Below are 21,788 nucleotides of genomic sequence, written 5' to 3'. Positions count from 1 at the left end.
ACTCAAATAAGAAAAAAAAATGGCACCACCGCTACTTGTATTGATCTATCATGCACGTAACAGCTCAAAAACATACCAACCAACACATTCAGGCAGCAAAATACAAACATGAGAAGTTGTATAAAGAAAGAGGTAACATCCATTCATAAATTCTAAGAATCTTCCATGTAATAGATGTAATTAAATAACAGTAAGCCAAGAAAAAAGGGGCAGGACAAAGAGACTTACAAATTTTAGAAGCCTAACAAAAAAAAAAAAAAACTTAGAATGCTTTCTGAGAGGTTTTCTTCCCAAATATTGCTTCCCAAACCAAAGGTGAAAAAGGAGCCCTCTTATCCAGGAACTGTCTAACAGCTTTATCATTAACCAGAAATCCCTTTTGTTTTAAGGTTCCAATAACATTCACTGCTTCTTCCACACCCTTCTCCTTGCACAATCCATCAACCAAGCCCACAAATGTGGTGACATTTGGAGAATGTCCAGCTTCAACCATTTCCAAACAAAACTCAATGGCATCATCCAAGTGCTTACATTTATACAATCCTTGAATCAAAACAGTATAACTAAAAGCATTGGGGATCACACCTTTTGATTGCATCTTCCTGAAAATTCTCTTTGCATCCTCAAGCTTGTGTGCTTTGCAGAAGCCATCAACAACAGCTGTGTATATTACAACTTCCGGGATTGTACCCTTTTCCCTCATTAATCCAAAAAGCTTCATTGCTTCTTGGATAAGCCCATCTTTACATAAACCATCAAGCATGGCTACAGCATTGGGGATAAGACCTGTCTCTTTCATTTTCTTGAAAATCTCATCAGCATCCTCTGGTGGGGAAAGCTTTTCTTCATGCTCTTTTCTATGCATTGCTTCTGACTCAGAGGGTACTCTTTCTCTCTTGTTTTCAAGCCCAAGCTTGAATTTTTCCAAGAAGTTAACATCAGATTGAGAATCTTCTCTCTTCTTTGTAGGATCAGAAGCAAATTTGGCATTGGGGGATTGAAACGAGGAACGATTACGATCAAAGCTGGCTCCTTCGGTTTCTCTAAAAGACGGATTGAAAGGCCTTCGACCCCTTAAGGGTCGTTTGGAAATATGTTCGGTAGCCCCATCATCATCCTCATTGCTCCTGATGGATTCATTTTCAGTGATGGGTCGTTTTATATCGCTGAAAAGGCGCGTTTGCAAGACACATGATGAAGGTGCTGCCCTTGAAACGGGGTGATGGGGCCTCAAAGTTAAAACCTTCATCAGCTTCGTTAAAACCCGCCGAGCTTGTGATGATTCCATATTGCAGCACTGGTTTCTAGTACCAAAGGCTGTTCTTTTTCTTCTTCAATGCAAGGAAAACTGCTATGGGTTTCACAGGGAATGTTAGGGTTTTGAGCCCCCAAAAAGTACCAAAGGCTGTTTTTTTCTACAATTCAAAGAAACAACAATGGGTTTGACAGGGAACGAGGGTTTAAGCTTAGGGAAGTTAGGTTTTTTTAGCCCAAAAGAAAACAAAGGGGAAAAGTTTAGACCTTTAGGGGTAAAACAGTACTTTAAATACAAGCATGAAGGGTAATAGCGGTAATATGGGGAGCAAAAGTGAGCAACTTCTTGTTTTTCTTTCAGCGGTAAACTAAGACCCCATTAGCGAAGGGGCACTGGATATTAAGATAAGGTTTTATAAAATACCCAGAGTCAGAGCTCAAAGCTCCTTTTCCACGCCATTAGCTTATGAAGCTCTAATGCACCCACAACCTAGTCACTTGCAGAGAGCACTTGGGTTTTGCCTTTGTTTTTCACTATTTCAGTTTCAATAGGTAAAGGTAATGTTGCATCTTTCAATCAACCTCAGAAACCCACTGTAAAATTGTCTGTGTTTCTTTCTTTCTTTCTTTCTTTTTCTCTATTTTGTTTAGAACACTCTCTTGGGAAACCTTTGCTTTGTTGCTTGGTGTCATTCACTTGATGAAATTCTATTATCAATTGTTTGTTTCTTGCAGCCCCTTGAATCCATCTTCTTTTTTTACTGTTATTTAGTAATTTATCTTTGTAAGAATCTTCCTTCAAGAGGCACCATTTTTTTTCATTGCTTGCTTCTTTTGATGATAATTCCAGGGAAGCTAACTTGTGCTTTCCAGCTTCTTAACTATGGCTCCATTGCAACATAATTTACTTTTTTAGTCTTCAAGTGAATGTGAATTTATATGATTGTTTCTAGAGTTAATGTCATTTATCTGCTTGTGCCTTTGTTGCAGACATGGATGTTACTAGCTGTCAAAATGGTGGTAGCATCATGTGGTTCTTCAGAGACAAAGGTTTTGATGATAAAAGCATCAATGAAATGTTCAAGAAATGTAAGCGCCTTCAACGCGTGCACAAGGAAAGAGCCTCCGAAAACTGGTCTTACCTGAAAAGCATTGGTATTCAAGAGAGAAAGCTACCTTCTGTTGTTTCCAAGTGCCCCAAAATCCTTGCCCTTGGTCTATATGAGAAGCTTGTCCCCATGGTAGAGTGCCTTGCTACGCTAGGAACCGAACGCCGCGAAGTTGCTTCTGCCATTGCTAGATTCCCTCAAATAGTCTCACACAGTGTGCAAGAGAAGCTTTGCCCACTCTTGGCTTTCTTTCAAGCATTGGGAGTCTCTGAAAGGCAACTAGGCAAAATGATATTGCTAAATCCTAGGCTTATCAGTTATAGCATTGAATCTAAACTCACAGATATTGTTAACTTCCTTGCCACACTTGGCCTTACCAGAGAATGGATGATCGGTAAAGTTCTGGCAAAATACCCGTTTATAATGGGTTATAGTGTCAACAAAAGGCTACGTCCTACAACCGAGTTCTTAAAATCGGTTGGTTTATCCAAGACAGATCTTCAAACAGTGACCATGAACTTTCCTGAAGTCTTGTGCCGTGATGTTGACAAGATTCTAAGACCAAACTTTGCATATCTTAAAAGAAGTGGATTTGAGGATAGACAGATAGCAGCTTTGGTGACTGGCTATCCCCCTATTCTAATCAAGAGCATCAAGAATTCCTTAGAACCTAGGATTAGGTTCTTGGTTGAGGTGATGGGGAGGCAAATCGATGAAGTAGCTAATTACCCTGACTTTTTCCGGCACGGTTTAAAGAAGCGAGTAGAGTTGCGGCACCGGCTTTTAAAAGAGAAGGATGTCAATTGTAGCTTAAGTGAAATGCTAGACTGCAATCACAAGAAGTTTCTATTGAAGTTTGGTTTGTTTGAAGGACTTGCCTGAGGTACTATAGCCATTAGCCACTTTCAAATTCTCTTTTGATTATCATTTTTCATATTGTAGCTTGATTGTCACCATTGGTACATGAAGTGAATTTTGAATATTTTTCTGAACTTTATCTATCAGAAATTAAGATCAGCAGCAATTGCAGCTTTTATTATAACATCTGACTTAATGCCCTATGAACTATGAAGCCTAAGTTCCAAATTCCTTTATAATTTTATCAACATATTGAGCCAGTTGAGTTGATTTTGGGTGAGACCAATTGAGCCATTTTGAGTTTAGGGTCATTTAAGTTCGAGTCAGTTTAAGCTCAAGGTATCTATCCACATCTACAGTGGATAATAGTTTTAAAATCTGTAATCAAATATTATCCAAATATGCAATATTCAAATCAATACAATGGATCGGATATCTATAAAGATCCAAATTGCCATCCCTACCCCCAATGATGCAATGTTTTTACCTCCACTGTTACAGTTGGAAACCATAATTCTTAAACATGTTAGTTGAGTTGATTTTGGGTGAGATCAATTTGGATTCATACTCATTTTAAGTTTGCAATACTTTGAGTTCGAATAAATTTCAATTTTGAACCATTTGGATTTTATAATCATGTTTCAAGTCGAGTCACAGTTGCGTCTTAATCATTTTAGGTTGGGCTGAATGACTTTTATAGTGAAATTGAATTTGGTCAAATTTGGATTAATCATATCGGTTTTCTGAGTTCGGTTCAAAATTTAGAAGTTTAATCATTTTGATGCATGAAGCAGTTACCCAGAAATCTTACAGACTATATTATTGACACAGGGTCACCAACTCTCAACACGGTTCTACAGAAAGAAACTCAAATTGACAAACTGTGCACCTAAATGGCTAAAACACATCGATTATACTATACATGGCCACCAGACTGAGGCCTTTCCTAATTGTTCTATCAGCATTCAAAGGTGAAGAAAAGCCTAGGGTCGGATTGAAGACAAAGACTTGAAATACGAAATCAGATGAGATTAAAATCGAAACTATATAGGAGAAATGTTTTGCAGCATCACAGGCCATCCTTCATCCTGATCTTTATATTTTGCACTTTAATTGACAGCTGCAGCTTATGATCTTCAATGTCTTTTAAAACAGAAAGCAGATTCGACCTGTAAACTTCACATTTTCGACTCGCATAGTCCAGCTCATTTGTAAGTTCTCGGATCTTCTTGTCCATGTCATCCTGAAAAACAGCAAAGCACCCAACGTTATATCGAATATGGAATGAGCATGATCTATAATGCAAAAACAGTGCCTCTATAAAACAAAAGCATGAGGGACAGCAAAACAAGTTATATCAAAGCCACAAAGCTAACAACATAGCTTACAAATTCATCAAGCATATATTTCATTTCACTTCAAAGAAATATGATATATTAGCAATATGATGAAGAGCAAAGACATAATTGTCAAAAACAATAACAGATGGATTAAACCTAGAGGTACTTGCTACAGAAAATGAGAGAATCTCTGTTCTAGTTTCAAGTGCTGAAGCCGCTGAGGTAACTGTATGCCTTTTATCTGTTCCCACTGACACTACAATTCGGGTGTGCCCTTTAAGTTGATGATGCAATCAAAACCTTTACAAGTGAACAACATAATTTCTAGAGCTACCTATATGTTAAATGATATCTCCATGGAGAAAGTTTGAACAGAAAAAAATCTCTCTTAGTGGTAAGTCTTAATACGATAAAAACAATTTCAAATGCAAACAGTAGGCCAGGTACTGCAGGAAAGGACTCATGTACATAGCTTTTCCATTCAATACATTATATGTAGACCAAGCAACGGGAATAATAGAATAATAGTTCTGACCTCAGATAATGGTTGACAGGGCATTTTGTGATTAGTGGTATTTGCCCGACTAGCATCACGTGCAGAGTCCCCCTGATCCGCCCGTTAACCAGTGTAGCCCTGCCCTCATTCTTTGTTGCAAGTGCAACTCTTTTGGCAGCCTGTTGGAGAGCATCTATTGCCACATTGCAAGTGTCTAAAGACTTTGATCCTTCATCAACAAGTTTGAAGGTCTCATGGCGTAGGGTATTATACCGGACTGTATGAGATTCAAGATAATTAGTATATACATCGCTAGAACGTTCTTCTAATATAACACTACTCCTTGCATTTTTCGTCCATCGTTTCAAAATATAATGAGATGGGAGCGTAAGGACATTGGTTACTCTGAAAACTGCCAATACATGTCTACATAGAAGACCAGAAAACTCAAACATCTGGCAGCTACAAGCGGCCTTCATTTCTAAAACATTGAACTTAACATAGTAGGATTTATGATCCTCTCCGAACTTTGCCACCTGATATGTTATAACATCATCATCATCGTCTGATTTTGATGCCATGAATGTCAGAGTCCCAACTAACTCCTCCTGAAATCTTGTAAACAGTTTTCTGGTATAAAGCTCTGACGCCTGTTTCTCCATTGGAGATGGGGTCTTCAGAGCAGGGGAAGTGTTCATTGTATCATAATCAGCTTTCACTTCTTTCTCATTTCGACTCTCCAGAGCTTTCTCATAGAGCTTAAAGAACTGATTTAGATTAGTTGAAGCATTCACAAAGCCATCAAAGTATGAGTTCATGCTATCACTTCGTTGAGTTATAGACATCTCAGCAAAAAAAGTGTCCCGCAGATATACAGGGATCCAGTGCCTGCGATCATTGTACATCATCTGAAGCCATTCATGATCCCTGAGTTCGTATCGATCTACAAGAGACAGCCAACAAGACTCAAACTCCTCAATCGACTCAGGCAAGTTAACACACTTATGGAAATCCGCCTCAAAGGTCGGATGCTTAAGGAACACATGGGACAACTTCTCTTGGCATTTCTTGAAGATGTGCCATTTGCAGAAACGGTGCCGAGTCTCAGGGAAAACCTGTGTAATGGCTGATCGAATAACAGCATCATGATCAGTGGTGATAGACACCGGAGGGCGACCAGACATTGCCATAAGCCAAGTCTTGAACAGCCAAACAAACGATGCTTCCGATTCATTTATTAAGAAAGCACATCCAAACAAAACTGGCTGTCCATGGTGGTTTACCCCAGTGAAAGGTGCAAAAGGTAATCGATACCTGTTCGACCTATAGGTAGTATCAAAGGTAACAGTATCCCCAAAGTAAGTATAATTCATCCTAGACTTGGGGTCAGCCCAAAATACATTACTAGTCAAAGCTTGATCCTCGTCACCCTGAACAGCGAAAAAGAAATTGGGGTTCTCAGCTTGCATTTGCCTCAAATAGTCCAAGAGTAATTGAATATCTCCTTCCAAGCTCCTCTGCCGATTATTCCTCATATAGTTCCTACAATCCACTTCTGTAAACCCAACCTTACTAATTCCACCATATTCTTTTATTAAAGCAGACATAATCCTACGAGGTCCCATCCCAGCAGCTTGCAATGTATCAATCAAAGTCTTGGCAGGCCCAGATATTTGCCTATGAGACCTAAGACAATGAACTTGATCAGGTGGAACAAGCTCATGATTATGTTCTCGAACAAATCCAGACACAACCCATTTCCCAGAATCTTGCACTTTAACAGACAAGGAAGCCTTACATCCTACTCTAGTTATAGTACGAGGACGCTTAATCTCCCTATCCTTAGTTCTCTTCTCATTCAAATTCCTAAACCCTTCTTTAGCACAAACAAACTGTCTCTGAATAATCGCTCCGTCGCGCCTGGAACGGCGAGAAGAACTCACACGCGTACTAAAACCGACACGGCGAGCATACGAATTGTAGAAGGCCTTAGCGGCTTCTTCAGACTCGAATTCCATACCTTCATAAGGCTCGAGATCCAGTAGGTCACCTTCTGGAAGGTAAATTTCACCGCCGCCGGTTCCGAAGCCACCTCCATTGCTATTAGAAGCGAGAATTGAAGAGGGAGCGGGACTATCAGCCATGTCCTCATCAACGTCTAACCCTATATTGGCATCATCGTCGCCGTCGCGACCGCTGCTACCTCCTCCGCCTAAGCCTATATCGAATTCGAGAATCTCCGGGTCCATGTAATTGATTTTTTTAAGAAAAAATGGGAAAAAAAATTTTAATTTCGTGGAAGTGGGACTGAAGTGGTGAAAAAAGAAGCAAGCTTTGCCATGGAAGAATTAAAAAGGCAAAGGAGGAGGTAGGTTTTCTGGAGAAATGAGGGGAAACCCTAAATCGAGATTTTTTTTAAAAAAAAATTGGGGATTTTATGAAGAAATGGATATTGAAGTTTTGAATTAAGAAAAAAGAAGGTAAAAATTATAAAGAAGGCAGTGAAAATGCTGTGAAATAAAAAATGGAAAATGTCTGCAAATTGCCGCTAAAAGGTTAATAATAAGCAAAGGCGAAATGCTTCAACTCTTCACAAACATATGCTTCAAAAATATTTATGTGCCAAAGTTGAATTTGACACGTAACAACTACAATCCCTTTTGTCTAAAAAAAACCTTAAAATCAACCCCTTTACTCCTCTCAACATCCATTATTCTAAATTGGAAAGGAATTTCAAGAAAACTATCAAATTAAATATCTTTTGGTACTTTATATATAAACACAATGATCAGAAATTGAATTTATTAACTATTCACTATGTCTCTACTTTCATTATTGTTTGAATAAGCTGAGTCCAACTATATTGTAACTATATTGTTCTAATTCGAGATAAATGCATTGTATTTAGAGAATGGTGCTTTCTTTTCTCTTATACAACAGAGGAAATAAATTATTTTTAAGATAGTTTCTATGAAATACCTTACCTTTACACCATGTTTGGTTGGGTGTATTGGCATAACCATTACACCCCTATTTCGTGGGCCCCACTTAATCTCACTTAATCCTTTGATTGGTTCGGTGTATTGGCTAATACGGGTCTATTACATTACGAATGTAATCCCCAAAATCCACCGATTTCTATTCTCTTCCTTTTGGTCAGTTTAGCTCTTGCTTTAGCTTTATCCCCTGTTTTACCCTCCCGATCGACGCTTCCCCTTTCCATCTTCTGTTTCTTCTTTCTAGCTTGGGGTTTCTGCAGATTTGCTCTCTCTGTCTCTCTAATATTTTTTACAACACAATTTACGCTTGCCTTCTCAACCTTTTATTTTATTTTTCTCTCTGTCACTCTTTCGCTTGCTCTCATTTGGTGGGTTTCCAAGTTTACTGCAACTGAAAGCTAAACCAAGGTTTGTAGCTCTCTTTTGCTCTCAAACTGCTTTAATGTTTGCAGCTCTAAATTTATCGCTGTTTTTTCCCTGTTGATCCATTAGGTTCAAGAAATTGAGCTTTTTTCTGTTTCAGATTTGATTTTGAGTGGTTATTTTCCTTCTTTACCATGTCAAATTTTAAGTTTGATTGGTTTACTTTGATGGGTTTGTGTTATTGGATTATTTTCTATGGATTTCTGTATTTTAATTAGCTTAAGAGTTCCGAGTAGAGTTCTATTTCTTAAAGGTTGTTGTTGCTGGTGGAAACTGGAACTCGAAATTTTAAATCTTGGACATGAAAAGACGAATAAGAGTAAGTATATGTGTGTTGTAATTGGTCAACTTCTTAAGTATATGTGTGTTGTAATTGGTCAACTTCTTTCTTGGTTTAGCAATCGTTTTATATCTAACATATAATTTCTCTTTTCAATATTCGATATGTAGATTAGGTTGTCGTTCAGTAAAGTTCACTTCATGATTTGTGCCTAATTTTTTATTTTGAGTTTGAACCTTTGAGTTTTCAATACTGCCTAATTTTTTTATTTTGGTGAGAATTTTCGGTCGGGGTACTGGTATTTTCTACTGGTTTAAACATAATTGCAGTGAGAACAACTTCAGTTTGAGGTTCTATAAGATAATAAAAAGCCCAATTATTTGGATAGTGAAAGAATACATGAAACCGTAATATACATGGTTTTTTTCTGGATGGAATTTTCATAGCTTTTTGAGCTGGCATATATTGAATAAAAAGGTTCTTTTCTGGCTGTGCTATGTCTATTTATTAGTTTAATGGTCAGTCATTGTGAAAGTGAGTCACTGGATTTAACATGTTTCAAAAAAAAGAACAGGTTGAGGTAGTTATCATGACTGAACCATTTGTGCATGTATATTTATGAGATTTTGATGTGCTGATTTCTTTCTAGATGCATCTCTACACCTAGCTGATTATAACTTCCCTGCGAAAATTTTGTCACCATTTTGGTTGCCTAGATCTTTATCCTTTTATTAGTATAACTCATCTTCTACCTAAGTTGCTTAATAGAATTGTTCATGCTTCTTTCAGTGAGTCCCAGTTACTTCTCTTTTAGAGTTTGATTTAATAGCAGGGCAGCAATTTCCACTGCTGGTTATATTTTGTTTGGTTCCTTTTTCATGTCTATGGTTATGGTTCCTATTGTTGTTGCATTTGTACAAAATATTATCCAGTCCAAGAAAGGGATTTCCCCCCCTTAACTTCTTAAAATCCAAACATTAAATCTAGAAAGATTTGATATTGAATTGCATAAGCAATTGCTGTTATTGTTCTTGGATTTGTTCATACATTTTTGTCTCACAATTTATGCCAACAAGTATATACAACAAGTCTATTTAACAAGTCCTTCCAAACACATTTTTAATTGGTATTAAAGCCTAATAACAAAAGCTTTTGGTGTGATTTTCTATTTGGTGAGTTAAAATGAATTTTATGAAGGAAGGTAGCTCAACTTCAAAACTACTTCTTATTTACAAAATAAACTATGCCTATTGGAAGATTGAGATGTGAATATTCATCAAGTCTATTGATAAAAGAGCTTGAAAATCATCTATTTAACTAGATGAGAGCCTCCTAAAACAATAAGCTTATATGGGTCACATATTGTAAAATCAAAAGCACAATGTATCACTAAAGAAGATAAGATTGTAAACTTGACATTGATACGAAATTATAGGATTTCTTGCACTAGTGATTACTTAGATGGGGCGTTAGATATAATACAATGAATAAATTATAAGGTGATTAAAATTGAAGGAATAAATTAGAAACATTTTATTAAAAATAAAACTAATTAAATGTGTATATTCATATACAACGCATTAATTAAAAATATTTTTAAATAATTAAAATTAAAATATTATTTTAATAATATTACATATATATCGACTTTTGAACCATTATAAATTAAACTCAATCCAATCATGAGTAAATAAAATAAAAATTGGATCATTAGATATAATCAAGTAAACAACTTGATTAAAAAACAAATATTCATTGTTATTATGATTGAAAGTGCTTTTAAAAATTGTTTAAAGAAAAATGTGGTTTGTTAATGTTAAATTTGTAACATTGTTGATTAAAAAACAAATATTCATTGTTATTATGATTGAAAGTGCTTTTAAAAATTGTTTAAAGAAAAATGTGGTTTGTTAATGTTAAATTTGTAACATTGTTGATTAAAAAACAAATATTCATTGTTAATGTTAATGTTAAAGTTCTATTTTTTGCTTCGTTAAGATTCTAAATTTGTATTGTTCATTTTTCTTTGATAGTGTGATATTGCTTCCTATTGAAGCGGCTTGTTTAATTGCTTTCTCCACCCACAGTTGATCATCTTCTTTTCACACAATCACTGTAAGTTCTTTGGCAATTAAATTATTTAATTTTATTTTACTGTTATTGAAATTATGATTGGAGAAATGTGACCCTTTTACTACAATTTGACAATATGGAACACATTAATATCTTGCAATAATGGTTCGTCTGCCTTTAATTGCACAAAGTGTGAGGTGTAAAAGAATTGGTATTGCAATGAGGCTATGATTGGAAATCTGTAGAATTGCGATTTGGTTCTTATTTACAATGGGTACCAGCCTTAGCCTACATACTTATAGACCAAGGATTAGGTCCTATACCTTAGATTTTTATGCAAAACGGAATTATGAAAAGGCTTGTATATGCTAGTGACGAAACTTGTATTGAACAAGTTAGGATGAATAGAACTGTCTTTTTTAAACTGTGTGAGATGTTAGAATCGTTAGGGGGATTGAAGTCGTCAAGAAACATGCTTATTGATGAGCAAGTGGCAATGTTTTTACATATCATCTCCCATCACCTGAAAAATCGAGTTATCAAGCATCACTTTAGTAGGTCCGGGGAAACTGTTAGCAGATCATTTCATAGTGTTTTAAATGCTGTCATACGCTTACAAAATGTGTTATTTAAAAAGGCAGAGCTAATTACAGCTAATTCTTCAGACACAAGGTGGAAATGGTTTAAGGTATTGGACTGAGTTTTATATATAGCTTGTACATAATTTAGTTGATTTAGATTTAAATTTAGGATCCTAACTCAAGGTTTTATAACATGTGAATTGCTTAGGTGCTCTTGATGGAACCCACATCAAGATTGGGGTTCCAACAGTTGATAAACCTAGATATTGAATGCGAAAAGGTGACATAGCAACAAATATGCTAGGTGTTTGTACACCTGAAATGCAATTTGTTTATGTTCTTCCTGGTTGGGAAGGTTCTGTTGCTGATGGACGAGTTCTTCGAGATGCCATTAGTAGGAGACATGGACTAAAGTTCCCCATGGTAAAGTGGATAGTTAGAGGACTTTGAATTATTCATTAAGATCAAACTTTTTTTGGGGAATTAATCATTTAAAATCTTTTTTTATAGGTTGTTATTATCTAGTTAATGTTGGATACACAATTTGTGAGGGATTTCTTGCACCTTTTAGAGGACAACGATATCATTTGAATGAGTGGCGTCAGGGTTATTCGCCTAATACTCCGCAAGAATTTTTTAATATGAAACATGCCTCAGCACGTAATGTTATTGAAAGATGCTTCGGGCTATTAAAACTTAGATGGGGAATACTTAGGAGTCCATCATTCTATCCTGTAAGGGTGCACAATAGAATCATTATTGCATGTTGTTTGCTCCATAATTTTATTCGGACCCATATGAGTATTGATCCTATTGAAGCAGAGGTGGGAGAAGGATTATCTAGTAATGTGGTAGATGACAATGAACCGAATATCGTAAATATTCATCCATCAGATGCTTGAGCTACTTGGAGGATGGAACTAGCCAACCAAATGTTCGATGAATGGCAAGCATCTAGAAATTAGTTAGGTTTAGGGAGAAAATGAGTTTGAGTAGATTTCTTTATGTTATTTTATGTATAGTGCTTTTAAAACTTTGGTGGCGTTTGAATTGTTTTTTGTATTGTACTAAACTTGTTGAATTATAATTTAATTTCTTTCCATTCAGCGTGTGTTAGAATTTTATACAGTGTTGAGCTTTTGATTCATGATATTGAACTTAATTATAATTTTATAAAGTGTTCACCTTTTGATTCATGATATTAATAGTAATTAATATAATTTGTTTTTTTCTTAAGATAATTATGTCAGGTGTTTCAGAATCAAATGTTTCTTCTCAAGCTTCTCAAGGAACCAAAAGGAAATGGATTCCAGAAGAAGATGCAGCATTGGTTTCCTACATGGTGGACTTGCACAATGTTGGAACATTTAATGCTGATACCGGGTTCAAAGCCGGTTATTTAAACGAGTTGAAAAAAAGGCTAGAAAAGGCTTTACCCAATGCAATGTTGAAGGCTAGACCTAATATTGAATTGAGGATTAGGTTACTAAAAAGGGAGTGGTCAATCGTGTATGACATGCTTAACGGCCAAAACAATAGCGGTTTTGGTTGGGACGAGCATAGGCAGCTCGTTGTTGCTGAAGATACGGTTTAGGACTCTTATTTAAAGGTAAGAATTATTTCAAGTCTTTATTATCTTATTTTTACTAAACTTATAACTAATATGATTTCCTCATTTTTTTAAAGTCACAAAAAGCCGCTCAATTCAGACATCGTACTTTCCCTTACTACGACCAGCTTACTGCCATATACGCAAGAGATCGAGCGATTGGGAAAGATGCTCAAACAGCCGCTGATGTTCTTGAAGAAATAAATGCTGAGGGTGTACCTACTACAGATATGAATGAAGAAAGAAACTCATTCTATGACTGCGAAGCTGACGTCTCTTTAGATGACATGGATGTTTCTGCTACGGAGCCGTGACGAGATAGAGACCAAAGGGGTTCCTCATCTTCAAACAAGAAAAAGAAGAATTTTGATGCTCCTGATAATATTTCTTCTTCATTTAATGAGGCTACCACTTTATTGGCCGAAAACATACGGGTCATTGGCGAACAAATCAGTAGGAGTATTGCCTCCGATGTGGTAATTCAACAGAAGTCAGAAGAATTCCAAATCATCCAAGATAAAGCTACAAATTTATATTCAACCTTATGGGAAATTAAAGGTTTAACCGTGGATGAGCGGTATCGAGCTTTGAGTAAAATTCCAGATCATCCAACTCAAATGCTCGTTTTCTTTAGTTTACCTTCTGATGCGTGGTTGGAATGGGTTAGAAGATTTCTTTCTGACTATTAAAAATCAATATTCAAACTTTTTGATGATGTAAAACTATATAACATATGAATTATGATGTAGAATTTCATTTTCATCTAACCTTTTGTTAATATAAGTTAATTATGTTTATGCAGAATATAATTCTCAAGTTACATTATGATTTTAGTAAATTCATATAAGAATATTTATTATTAAGAATTTTATGAAATTATATATCATTATTAAATTATATTTAATATTAATTATTTTAAATTACACAAATTCATATAAGAAAATTTATTATCAAGAATTTTATGAAATCATATATTATTATTAAATTATATTTAATAATTATTATTTTAAATTATACAAATTCATATAAGAAAATTTATTAGTAATAATTATTTTAAATTTTATTAAATCATATATTTTAATTAAAATATATTTAATAATAATTATTTCAAATTATATTTTATAGTATCATATATTATGATTTTAGTAAATTCATATAAGAATATTGATTATTAAGAATTTTATTAAATCATATATTTTAATTAAAATATATTTAATAATAATTATTTCAAATTATATTTTATAGTATCATATATTATGATTTTAGTAAATTCATATAAGAATATTGATTATTAAGAATTTTATTAAATTATATATTTTAATTAAAATATATTTAATAATAATTATGTTAAATTATATTTTATAGTATCATATATGATTTTAGTAAATTCATATAAGAATATTGATTATTAATAATTTTATCAAATTATATATTTTAATTAAAATATATTTAATAATAATTATGTTAAAATATATTTAATAATAATTATAAGAATATTGATTATTAAGAATTTTATCAAATTATATATTTTAATTAAAATATATTTAATAATAATTATGTTAAAATATGATTAAATTATTTATTATTGATATTAATAATCTTATTAAAATTTAATTACAATAACAATAATCATTTACCTAAACAAATTTCTGCTAAGGGTATTCTAGTCATTTTAGTTTTTTCCCTTATGCTATTACACCTCCATTCCATTCAACCAAATACAAGAATACTATTACGCTTCTATTCTATTACATCCAACCAAACAATTGAATTGCTATTACGCCTCTATTCCATTATGCCTCTATTCCAATACAGCGAACGTGCTCTTATAATTTTATAATTTTTACGATTTTCAAAGCTACCAAATTTTTATATAATAATTAAAAATACTTTAATTATATTAATGTCGAAAAGTTGGAAGGATTCATTGGATTGAATTACTAAGGTTAGAGTATGGAAAGATTAAGAATGCCAAGTTGCGTAGGTGGTATTTAGGGTCATATTGCTTAAGTATTTGGGGATAAAAAATATTTTTGAAATACAAATATTGCTAAATAAAATATTTTTGGGATTTTTTGTCCCAAAGCAAAATTAGAAAATTTTAACTTTTACTTAAAAGTAATTTTTCACTTTTAATCGGAGTAACATCTCAAATTACAGAATTTGCATGTGATATAATGATGCATGCGATAAATATTTTTTATAATGCTATTTTTCTTATAATTGCATGAGAATTGTATTGGTAATTATGGTATTTTAAAAAAGACATTTCTTTCATGAAAGAAATGTTGTTTGGTTTTGTCTTTTTACATATATAAAATAAAAAGTACTAAAATGGTATACCACCTCGATTAATTACGAGAATGGTATGGACAAAAGGGTGGAGGGTGGTGAAGAGGCCCACTTCTTTTCTGACATATGTCAATCAACGTTTAATAAAAAAAATATTAATATTATATAGGTGAAGGCTAGTTAGTAGGCGGCACCAAAACGGGTTAAATACGGACGGATACATACGAATACAAGCATATATATATACGGTCTCTTTTTTGTGGTGCCTATGACATAGGCAGCACCAGTGGTGTCCATGTCATAGGTGGCACTAGTAGTGCCCTTCCCATAGGCGACACAAATTGGCCTATTTAAATGTTTTGTGCAGATAAAATTTTAAGATTCAAAAGTAGTAAAATTTTAAGATTCAAGAGTAGCAAAAGAATTTTTTTTTTGTATAAGAAGAGTGAACAGACAGAGAAGAGTGAACAAAAGGTTAGTAGATATGAAAATATTTTTTTACAGTAATCTTTTTGCTATTCGAAATTGTATTGAGATTTTTTATTTCTTTTTTAACAGATTTAATATTGAAGATGGATAATCAAATTTTTGTATGCGTTTATTTCGACGGGGTAATTTTGACAACAACAGTTGGATGTATATTTGAATGACACTAACAAATAGCAATGAGATTTAACAGAAATGTCTCCATTGATGATATGAAGGCAAGGATTAGTGCAAAAATTGTTAGACATTGTGGGAGAAGGATCACGAAACCTTTCTACAAGTTTCTAGTTTCGACAGATCCCATCAAATTCACCGAGATGGAACTTGTAGATGATGAAGACGTAAAGGCAATGACCGCTCTTTATTATGGGAATCGGAGCAACCAAAATGCACTAATTCAGTTATTTGTTAAGTTAACTTTTGTGGAGTTAGTTAAAGATCTCATTCCATTAGGTGAAAAACATGGAGTTCAAGATCCATGTATGGTGGTTCCGATATCGTACATTGATAGTCAATCAATTGTACCCAGGATCAACATCGATCTTAATGCTGCACCCGAGAATAATGCGGATGGTGATGATGGATATGATAGTAGTGATCCTTCTAATCACAAAGTCGATAGTGATAGTGATTTCGATATGGACAAGGTTCCGGATGATATCAACGACGAAGGTGCGAATAACAATAAAAAAGTTAATGCGTCTTTAGTTGGGAACCCGATCCGACATATTGTGATACACAATAATCTTAAGGCACACATGTCACTCATAGACCCCAATGCGACGCATGCAGCCAAATTCTTAAAATACCCTAATATACTACCTGCTCACCAACCGGCCTTGGTTTCCGAACCTGAAGAGTTATTTGTGGGCCAAAAGTTCGAATCAGAGGAAAAGTACATATTTGTCATTAAGTGGTATAGCATGAATGTGTCGGTGGACTACAAAATCGACATATCTAAACCGATATTGTATATTGAAGAGTGTTGGAGGTCAACAAAAGGTTGCAATTGGCAGGTACGAGCCACATTTATCCAGAAGTCGTAGATATGAAAGATACAAAAATTTGTTGGGCCTCACATATACACTTCAACACGTATGACAGAAAATCACCGAAAACTTGATTCCAAAACCATCTGCACATGTATCATGCCAATGGTAAAAGACATATCGACCATTAAAGTTTTGGTACTAATTATCGAAATGCAAGTACGATTCTAGTATCGAGTATTGTACTGAAAAGCATGGATAGCTAAACAGATGACAATGGAGTAGTTGTACGGATATTGAGATGTGTCGTACAATGAACTACAGAGGTGGATAGTCACTATGCAAGAGTATGTACCAGGGATTGTCATTGATTTGGAGACACGACCTTATTACAGGTCGGATGACCAACTACAACAGGAAAGAAGAATTTTTCACCAGATGTTCTGGACGTTTGATCCATGGGGTGCGGGTATTTCCCCACTGCAAGTTTTTTGTGTAGGCATATGAGACCTGACTATACAAGAAATATACGCAGATCCTGCTTATTGTGGTTACTCAAGACGAGAACAAAAGCGTGCTCCCAATAGCATTTTTCATTGTAGACAGGGAGGACATGAAATCATGAGAATTATTCCTCAAGAACCTGCAGAGGTATGTTGTTAGTGACGATAATATTTTCATCATATCCGATAGAGAGAAGGGAATAATTACCACTATTAGACGTTCTAGTATACCATAAAGATCTGGCACATCGTAGCTAACTTCCATCGAGAGTATAAGAATGCAGACTAGTGGAGACAAGTTGTGAAAATGGGTAAAATTTAGTTTCAATATATGTTTTAATGTTTTAATGTTTTAATGTTTTTATTTGAGACTGTAACTTATCTTTTCTTAATACATACATATCGTACACCCTAGAGTCACACCTTTTTCGACAAAAGATGACTAGACTTAAGAGTGACATGGAAGATGAAACGAAGACTTCTTTCCAGTAATGGTTAGGTATCATGGAGTCGTGGCAATCGACTCAAAGTTTCGATGATTGGTTTTGATATAGTCATATGACCACTAGCCTAGCAGAGGCGGTTAACTCCGTGTTGAGGAAAACACAACATCTTCTAATTTCATCTATGTTCTCGGCTACATTCTACAAGTTGGCTACCTTGATACCAAGAATGGGGCTGCAACAAGTCAACTAGATGGAGGCGGGACACGTGTTTGTCAAAGATGTCAGGATTGCAATGGTTGCAAACTGTCGAAAGGCAAGGTTGATGAATGTAGAAATATATTCACGAGTATTTGAAACATTTTGAGTTACGGAGATCCATTAGTCGTCGACCCAGTATCCTACCTAGGTCCTATGGAGTTGATCTCCGAAATAGCCGGTGTGATTGTAGGAGGTTCCAAACACTTCATTATCCCTGTACGTATGTCGTGGCAGTCTATACTCGCATCGTGATCAATGTTGAATAGTTTATCGCTGAGGTGTACACTCTCGAGCACACGTTGTGTATCTGGAAAAATGAGTTCCCCGTCCTATTTGGCCTGTTTACACGGGAGGTACCTCCTACGACTTTCGAGCTTGTCCCAAATAAAGGGTTGCGTAGGAATCCAAAAGGTCATCCGCAAGTGACCAGAATACATAATAAAATGGACATGAGGGAGAAAACCTATGAGAAACTTTGTAGTATGTGCAGAGTAGCTGGGCATAATTGGAGTAAATGCCCACATCAAACCTACCATATTGGACAATCGTTGCGATTGGGTAGGAAATGAGCTAATGTACTCCATTATGGAATTTGGATATATATTACATATTTTGTTCCAAGTTTGTTCAAATATGTCTTAGTTAAATTGCAATACTCGGTAAATGCTCGAACTTGGCCTTCAGCCATGAAAACCCAAAACCCATAAATTTTTCGTCACGGGCGAGTGTCTCAATAAGTTATAGCAAATGACGATCGGCTCACAGATCGAACTTACGCCCGTAACCGCACTTGTAACATCCATAACCCGTTTCCGTCTCCGGAATAGGATTACGAAGTATAATTAGATACAATTCGAAACCTTCCATAACAATAGTATCTAATTCATTATATTAATTAACAATATTCATAAATAATTCAAAATGAAATAAGATACATTCACGGGACTTAAATCAAGCCTACGAGGCCCTAAAAATAGTTTAGAAACAATCAATGACTAATTCAGAATAAAACAGGAGGTTTGGGGACAAAATGAAAAAAAAATTCAAAATAGGGGTCATATGGCCGTGTGTCCAGGCCGTGTGACAAAGCTCAAACCGTGTGGCTCCAGACATGGTCGTGTGGCCATCCCACACATCCATGTGTGATCTCTCATGCCCGTATGCATGGGCCGTATAACTCTCTGACTTGGATCACACGGTCGTGTCGCAGCCCGTGTGCCTGCTCATGTGAACTCTGCATCTAACATGCTAAGGGCACACGCCTGTGTGGACTACCCGTGTGTGACACACGACCGTGTGATAACCCGTGTCCCAAGCCGTGTGTACCCAAAAGTGACCAAAATCATGCTCATTTTTCATCCAATTACATAGGTACCTAAACCAATTCATGACACATTATCACAAGACTATAATCACACCTAAAAGCAACCAAAACATGCCAATTTCAACCACCTAAAACCAAACCAATGTGTCATACATGTAGATACAAAATAATGTTCATACTCAAACATTATCATTTCTTATCACCTACAAGTCATAACATACACACCAACTAATCTATCTTAATCTCATTATGTCATACTTAAACATAATACTTACCATTCATTGGACAAAACACTCAAGCTCAACTTTGAGTTTAACAAGCATACCATATAAGGATTACCATTCCACAACATAAAACATACCTCAAAACACCACATATAGCTAGGAAACATTACAAACATAATCATTTGCCCTATTACATGCCATATAATAAAAAATGTTTACAAAATCTACCAAAAGAGTTCTCGGGATAGTGTGATTATGCGAGTTGATCCAATCTCCCCTCTACAAATGTAACCTATAAAAAAAGGAATAAGACACGAGTAAGCTTACGGAAGCTTACTAAGTTCGTTGAATAAACGATAATCTTACCGAATTACACATAACAAAACAATGTATATGATTTAAGAACTAAATTCCTGTCAATCACAGCCCACAACAGGTGAATATTGCACAATACAATAATTCAAATCATATTCCATTTTACTATTATTTCAACTTTCCAAAAACACTTATACTTGGATGGTTTACATCATCAAAATGCCATATGATAAATGATAGTAACCAGGTCATAGTTTCTAACAATATCTCATTTCAAGTAGTCGAAAGGGTAACACTCATTTGAGTTAACATTTATAACTTTAACCGGCTCACGATGCTACTCACACAAGTTGCAGAGAATCCGCAACACATGTAAAATCTCAAGTCATCACTACGGTTTGTATCACCGGTACATAATACCTGCTAATTTATCACCGGTTCAAAGCCTGCTAAACAAATCATCGATCCGATGCCTGCTATTTCGGTACACCATGTACTCACTATACTCATTTATTATTCATTCTTTAAACATTCAATGGATAAATACAACATTAGATCAAATTCTAATAAAACATATAATTTGTAAGAAATCGTTATAAACATAAAATAATAGTATGAACTTACATAACTAAATTGCAACACAACAAGGTATAGGGACTATTCTGCAATTTTCTCTTTTTCAAGATTTTCAGCTTGTTCTTGATCAAATCAGATGACTAAAACTCAACTGCAGCTTCTTCCAAAGTTTCTAGGGTTTTCGGCATTAGAAATAAAAATGAAAAAGATGGAGTTGTTTTTTCTATTTGATTTTGTTGTAAATTTACTTGTTAATTAAATTATTATTATACCATTTATTATTTCATCCAAATTTCATCAATTATTAGCCCATTACCGTCCACTATGAAAAGAAATGGTTTAATTACCATCCAAATCCTTTAATTTACTTTTCTATAGCTATTTGATAACCTTAACTAATTACAATTTATTTTTCTACTTTTTGCGATTTAGTCCTTTTATTTAATTCACTATCCAAACGATAAAATTTCCTAACCAAATTTTAATACGACACTAATGACCTTGTAAATATTAAATAATTAATATTTATAGACTGACACATCGGAGTTGTGGTCTCAAAACCACTGAATAATGGGTTGTTACAACACTCTCGTCGATGGGGAGCCCGAGTTGCAGTGCAACATCCTGCAAAGTGACGGTGCACTCCTCACACGTCAAATGAAATGTATGGGTATTCGAGTGTCATCACTCTACCAAAAGGATATTAAGTCGTACGTCAAATCAAACGTCCAGATCAATGCCGCTAATCCGAATCCGACTGACTCTGGTGTTCATTCGACAAATATTAAATTACTAAAATAATTAATATAATCTAATTTAATTTCGTAAATAAATTGAGTAACAAATAACAATTTTGTTACCATCTCATTAACGATTTTTGATATGTGATCATCATTATTAATCAAAGAACTCATTTAGATACCTGCAATTAAAAAAAATGAATTTAATTAGTTTGTTGCAAAAAACACAGTTTGGTAGGTAAATAATTTCTATTTGGGCCTTTTTATCCCAATAATAAGAGAAGCGATATTAAAATACAGAAATGAGACACCCTAACAATTTGTTGAGAATAACAAATTTCGATAATTAATTTCTAAGGGAATTCGTTTTCAATAATTATAAAAAAATTAATATTATACAATAAATAATACGATAAATATAATACAATAATAATATAATTACAATAAAAAATATCTCATAAATTTCCATATTTTACCTACAAAAAAAATTATATTAGTTTACAATAATAATATAATTACAATAAACAGAAATTATCTAAACATAAAAAACATGCGAATCGAAAAAGAAAACAGAAACATATATGTTTAGTTTCTTTCAAACAACCTATAAAAA

At 34.5% G+C, this 21,788-nt stretch overlaps 3 protein-coding genes and 1 long non-coding RNA gene across 6 annotated transcripts; 2 read left to right on the top strand and 2 right to left on the bottom strand.

Annotated features, from left to right (window-relative positions):
* Positions 1-144: 144 nt before the first annotated feature.
* Positions 145-1,503, bottom strand: LOC107919824 (pentatricopeptide repeat-containing protein At4g38150). The gene is made up of 2 exons (XM_016849205.2): positions 586-1,503; positions 145-483 (listed from the first exon to the last, which is right to left on the bottom strand). Exons 1-2 carry the CDS (start codon positions 1,286-1,288, stop codon positions 263-265), a joined length of 924 nt encoding a protein of 307 aa, XP_016704694.1. The 5' UTR covers positions 1,289-1,503; the 3' UTR covers positions 145-262.
* A 150-nt stretch (positions 1,504-1,653) lies between these two features.
* Positions 1,654-4,499, top strand: LOC107919825 (transcription termination factor MTERF6, chloroplastic/mitochondrial). 2 transcript variants are annotated; one of them, XM_016849207.2, is made up of 3 exons: positions 1,654-1,812; positions 2,245-3,246; positions 4,053-4,499. In XM_016849207.2, exon 2 carries the CDS (start codon positions 2,247-2,249, stop codon positions 3,243-3,245), a length of 999 nt encoding a protein of 332 aa, XP_016704696.2. In that variant the 5' UTR covers positions 1,654-1,812; positions 2,245-2,246; the 3' UTR covers position 3,246; positions 4,053-4,499. The 2 variants fall into 2 exon arrangements, with proteins under 2 accessions (XP_016704696.2, XP_016704697.2); XM_016849208.2 differs by having other exon boundaries at positions 1,669-1,806.
* LOC107919823 (protein FAR1-RELATED SEQUENCE 5) lies at positions 4,016-7,729 on the bottom strand. Of its 2 annotated transcripts, none has more exons than XM_016849204.2 (2): positions 5,097-7,729; positions 4,016-4,464 (listed from the first exon to the last, which is right to left on the bottom strand). In XM_016849204.2, exons 1-2 carry the CDS (start codon positions 7,304-7,306, stop codon positions 4,368-4,370), a joined length of 2,307 nt encoding a protein of 768 aa, XP_016704693.2. In that variant the 5' UTR covers positions 7,307-7,729; the 3' UTR covers positions 4,016-4,367. The 2 variants fall into 2 exon arrangements, with proteins under 2 accessions (XP_016704693.2, XP_040966115.1); XM_041110181.1 differs by having other exon boundaries at positions 5,186-7,306.
* A 5,037-nt stretch (positions 7,730-12,766) lies between these two features.
* Positions 12,767-13,826, top strand: LOC121225748 (uncharacterized). Its single transcript, XR_005923622.1, has 2 exons — positions 12,767-13,022; positions 13,100-13,826. It is a non-coding gene; the product is annotated as an uncharacterized lncRNA (long non-coding RNA).
* Positions 13,827-21,788: the final 7,962 nt, after the last annotated feature.

The sequence above is a fragment of the Gossypium hirsutum genome, chromosome D13 (genome assembly GCF_007990345.1).
Source record: "Gossypium hirsutum isolate 1008001.06 chromosome D13, Gossypium_hirsutum_v2.1, whole genome shotgun sequence".
Taxonomy (NCBI): domain Eukaryota; kingdom Viridiplantae; phylum Streptophyta; class Magnoliopsida; order Malvales; family Malvaceae; genus Gossypium; species Gossypium hirsutum.
Note: the sequence above shows the minus strand (reverse complement) of the source record. Positions and strands in the feature narration are given on the sequence as shown.

Coding starts and splice junctions, on each gene's coding strand:
- LOC107919823 (XM_016849204.2), bottom strand. CDS start 7,306: ATGGACCCGGAGATTCTCGAATTCGATATAGGCTTAGGCGGAGGAGGT. Junction 4,465..5,096: donor CCTGTCAACCATTATCTGAG/GTCAGAACTATT, acceptor GCTGTTTTTCAG/GATGACATGGACAAGAAGAT.
- LOC107919824 (XM_016849205.2), bottom strand. CDS start 1,288: ATGGAATCATCACAAGCTCGGCGGGTTTTAACGAAGCTGATGAAGGTT. Junction 484..585: donor CAGGAAGATGCAATCAAAAG/GTGTGATCCCCA, acceptor AAATGGTTGAAG/CTGGACATTCTCCAAATGTC.
- LOC107919825 (XM_016849207.2), top strand. CDS start 2,247: ATGGATGTTACTAGCTGTCAAAATGGTGGTAGCATCATGTGGTTCTTC.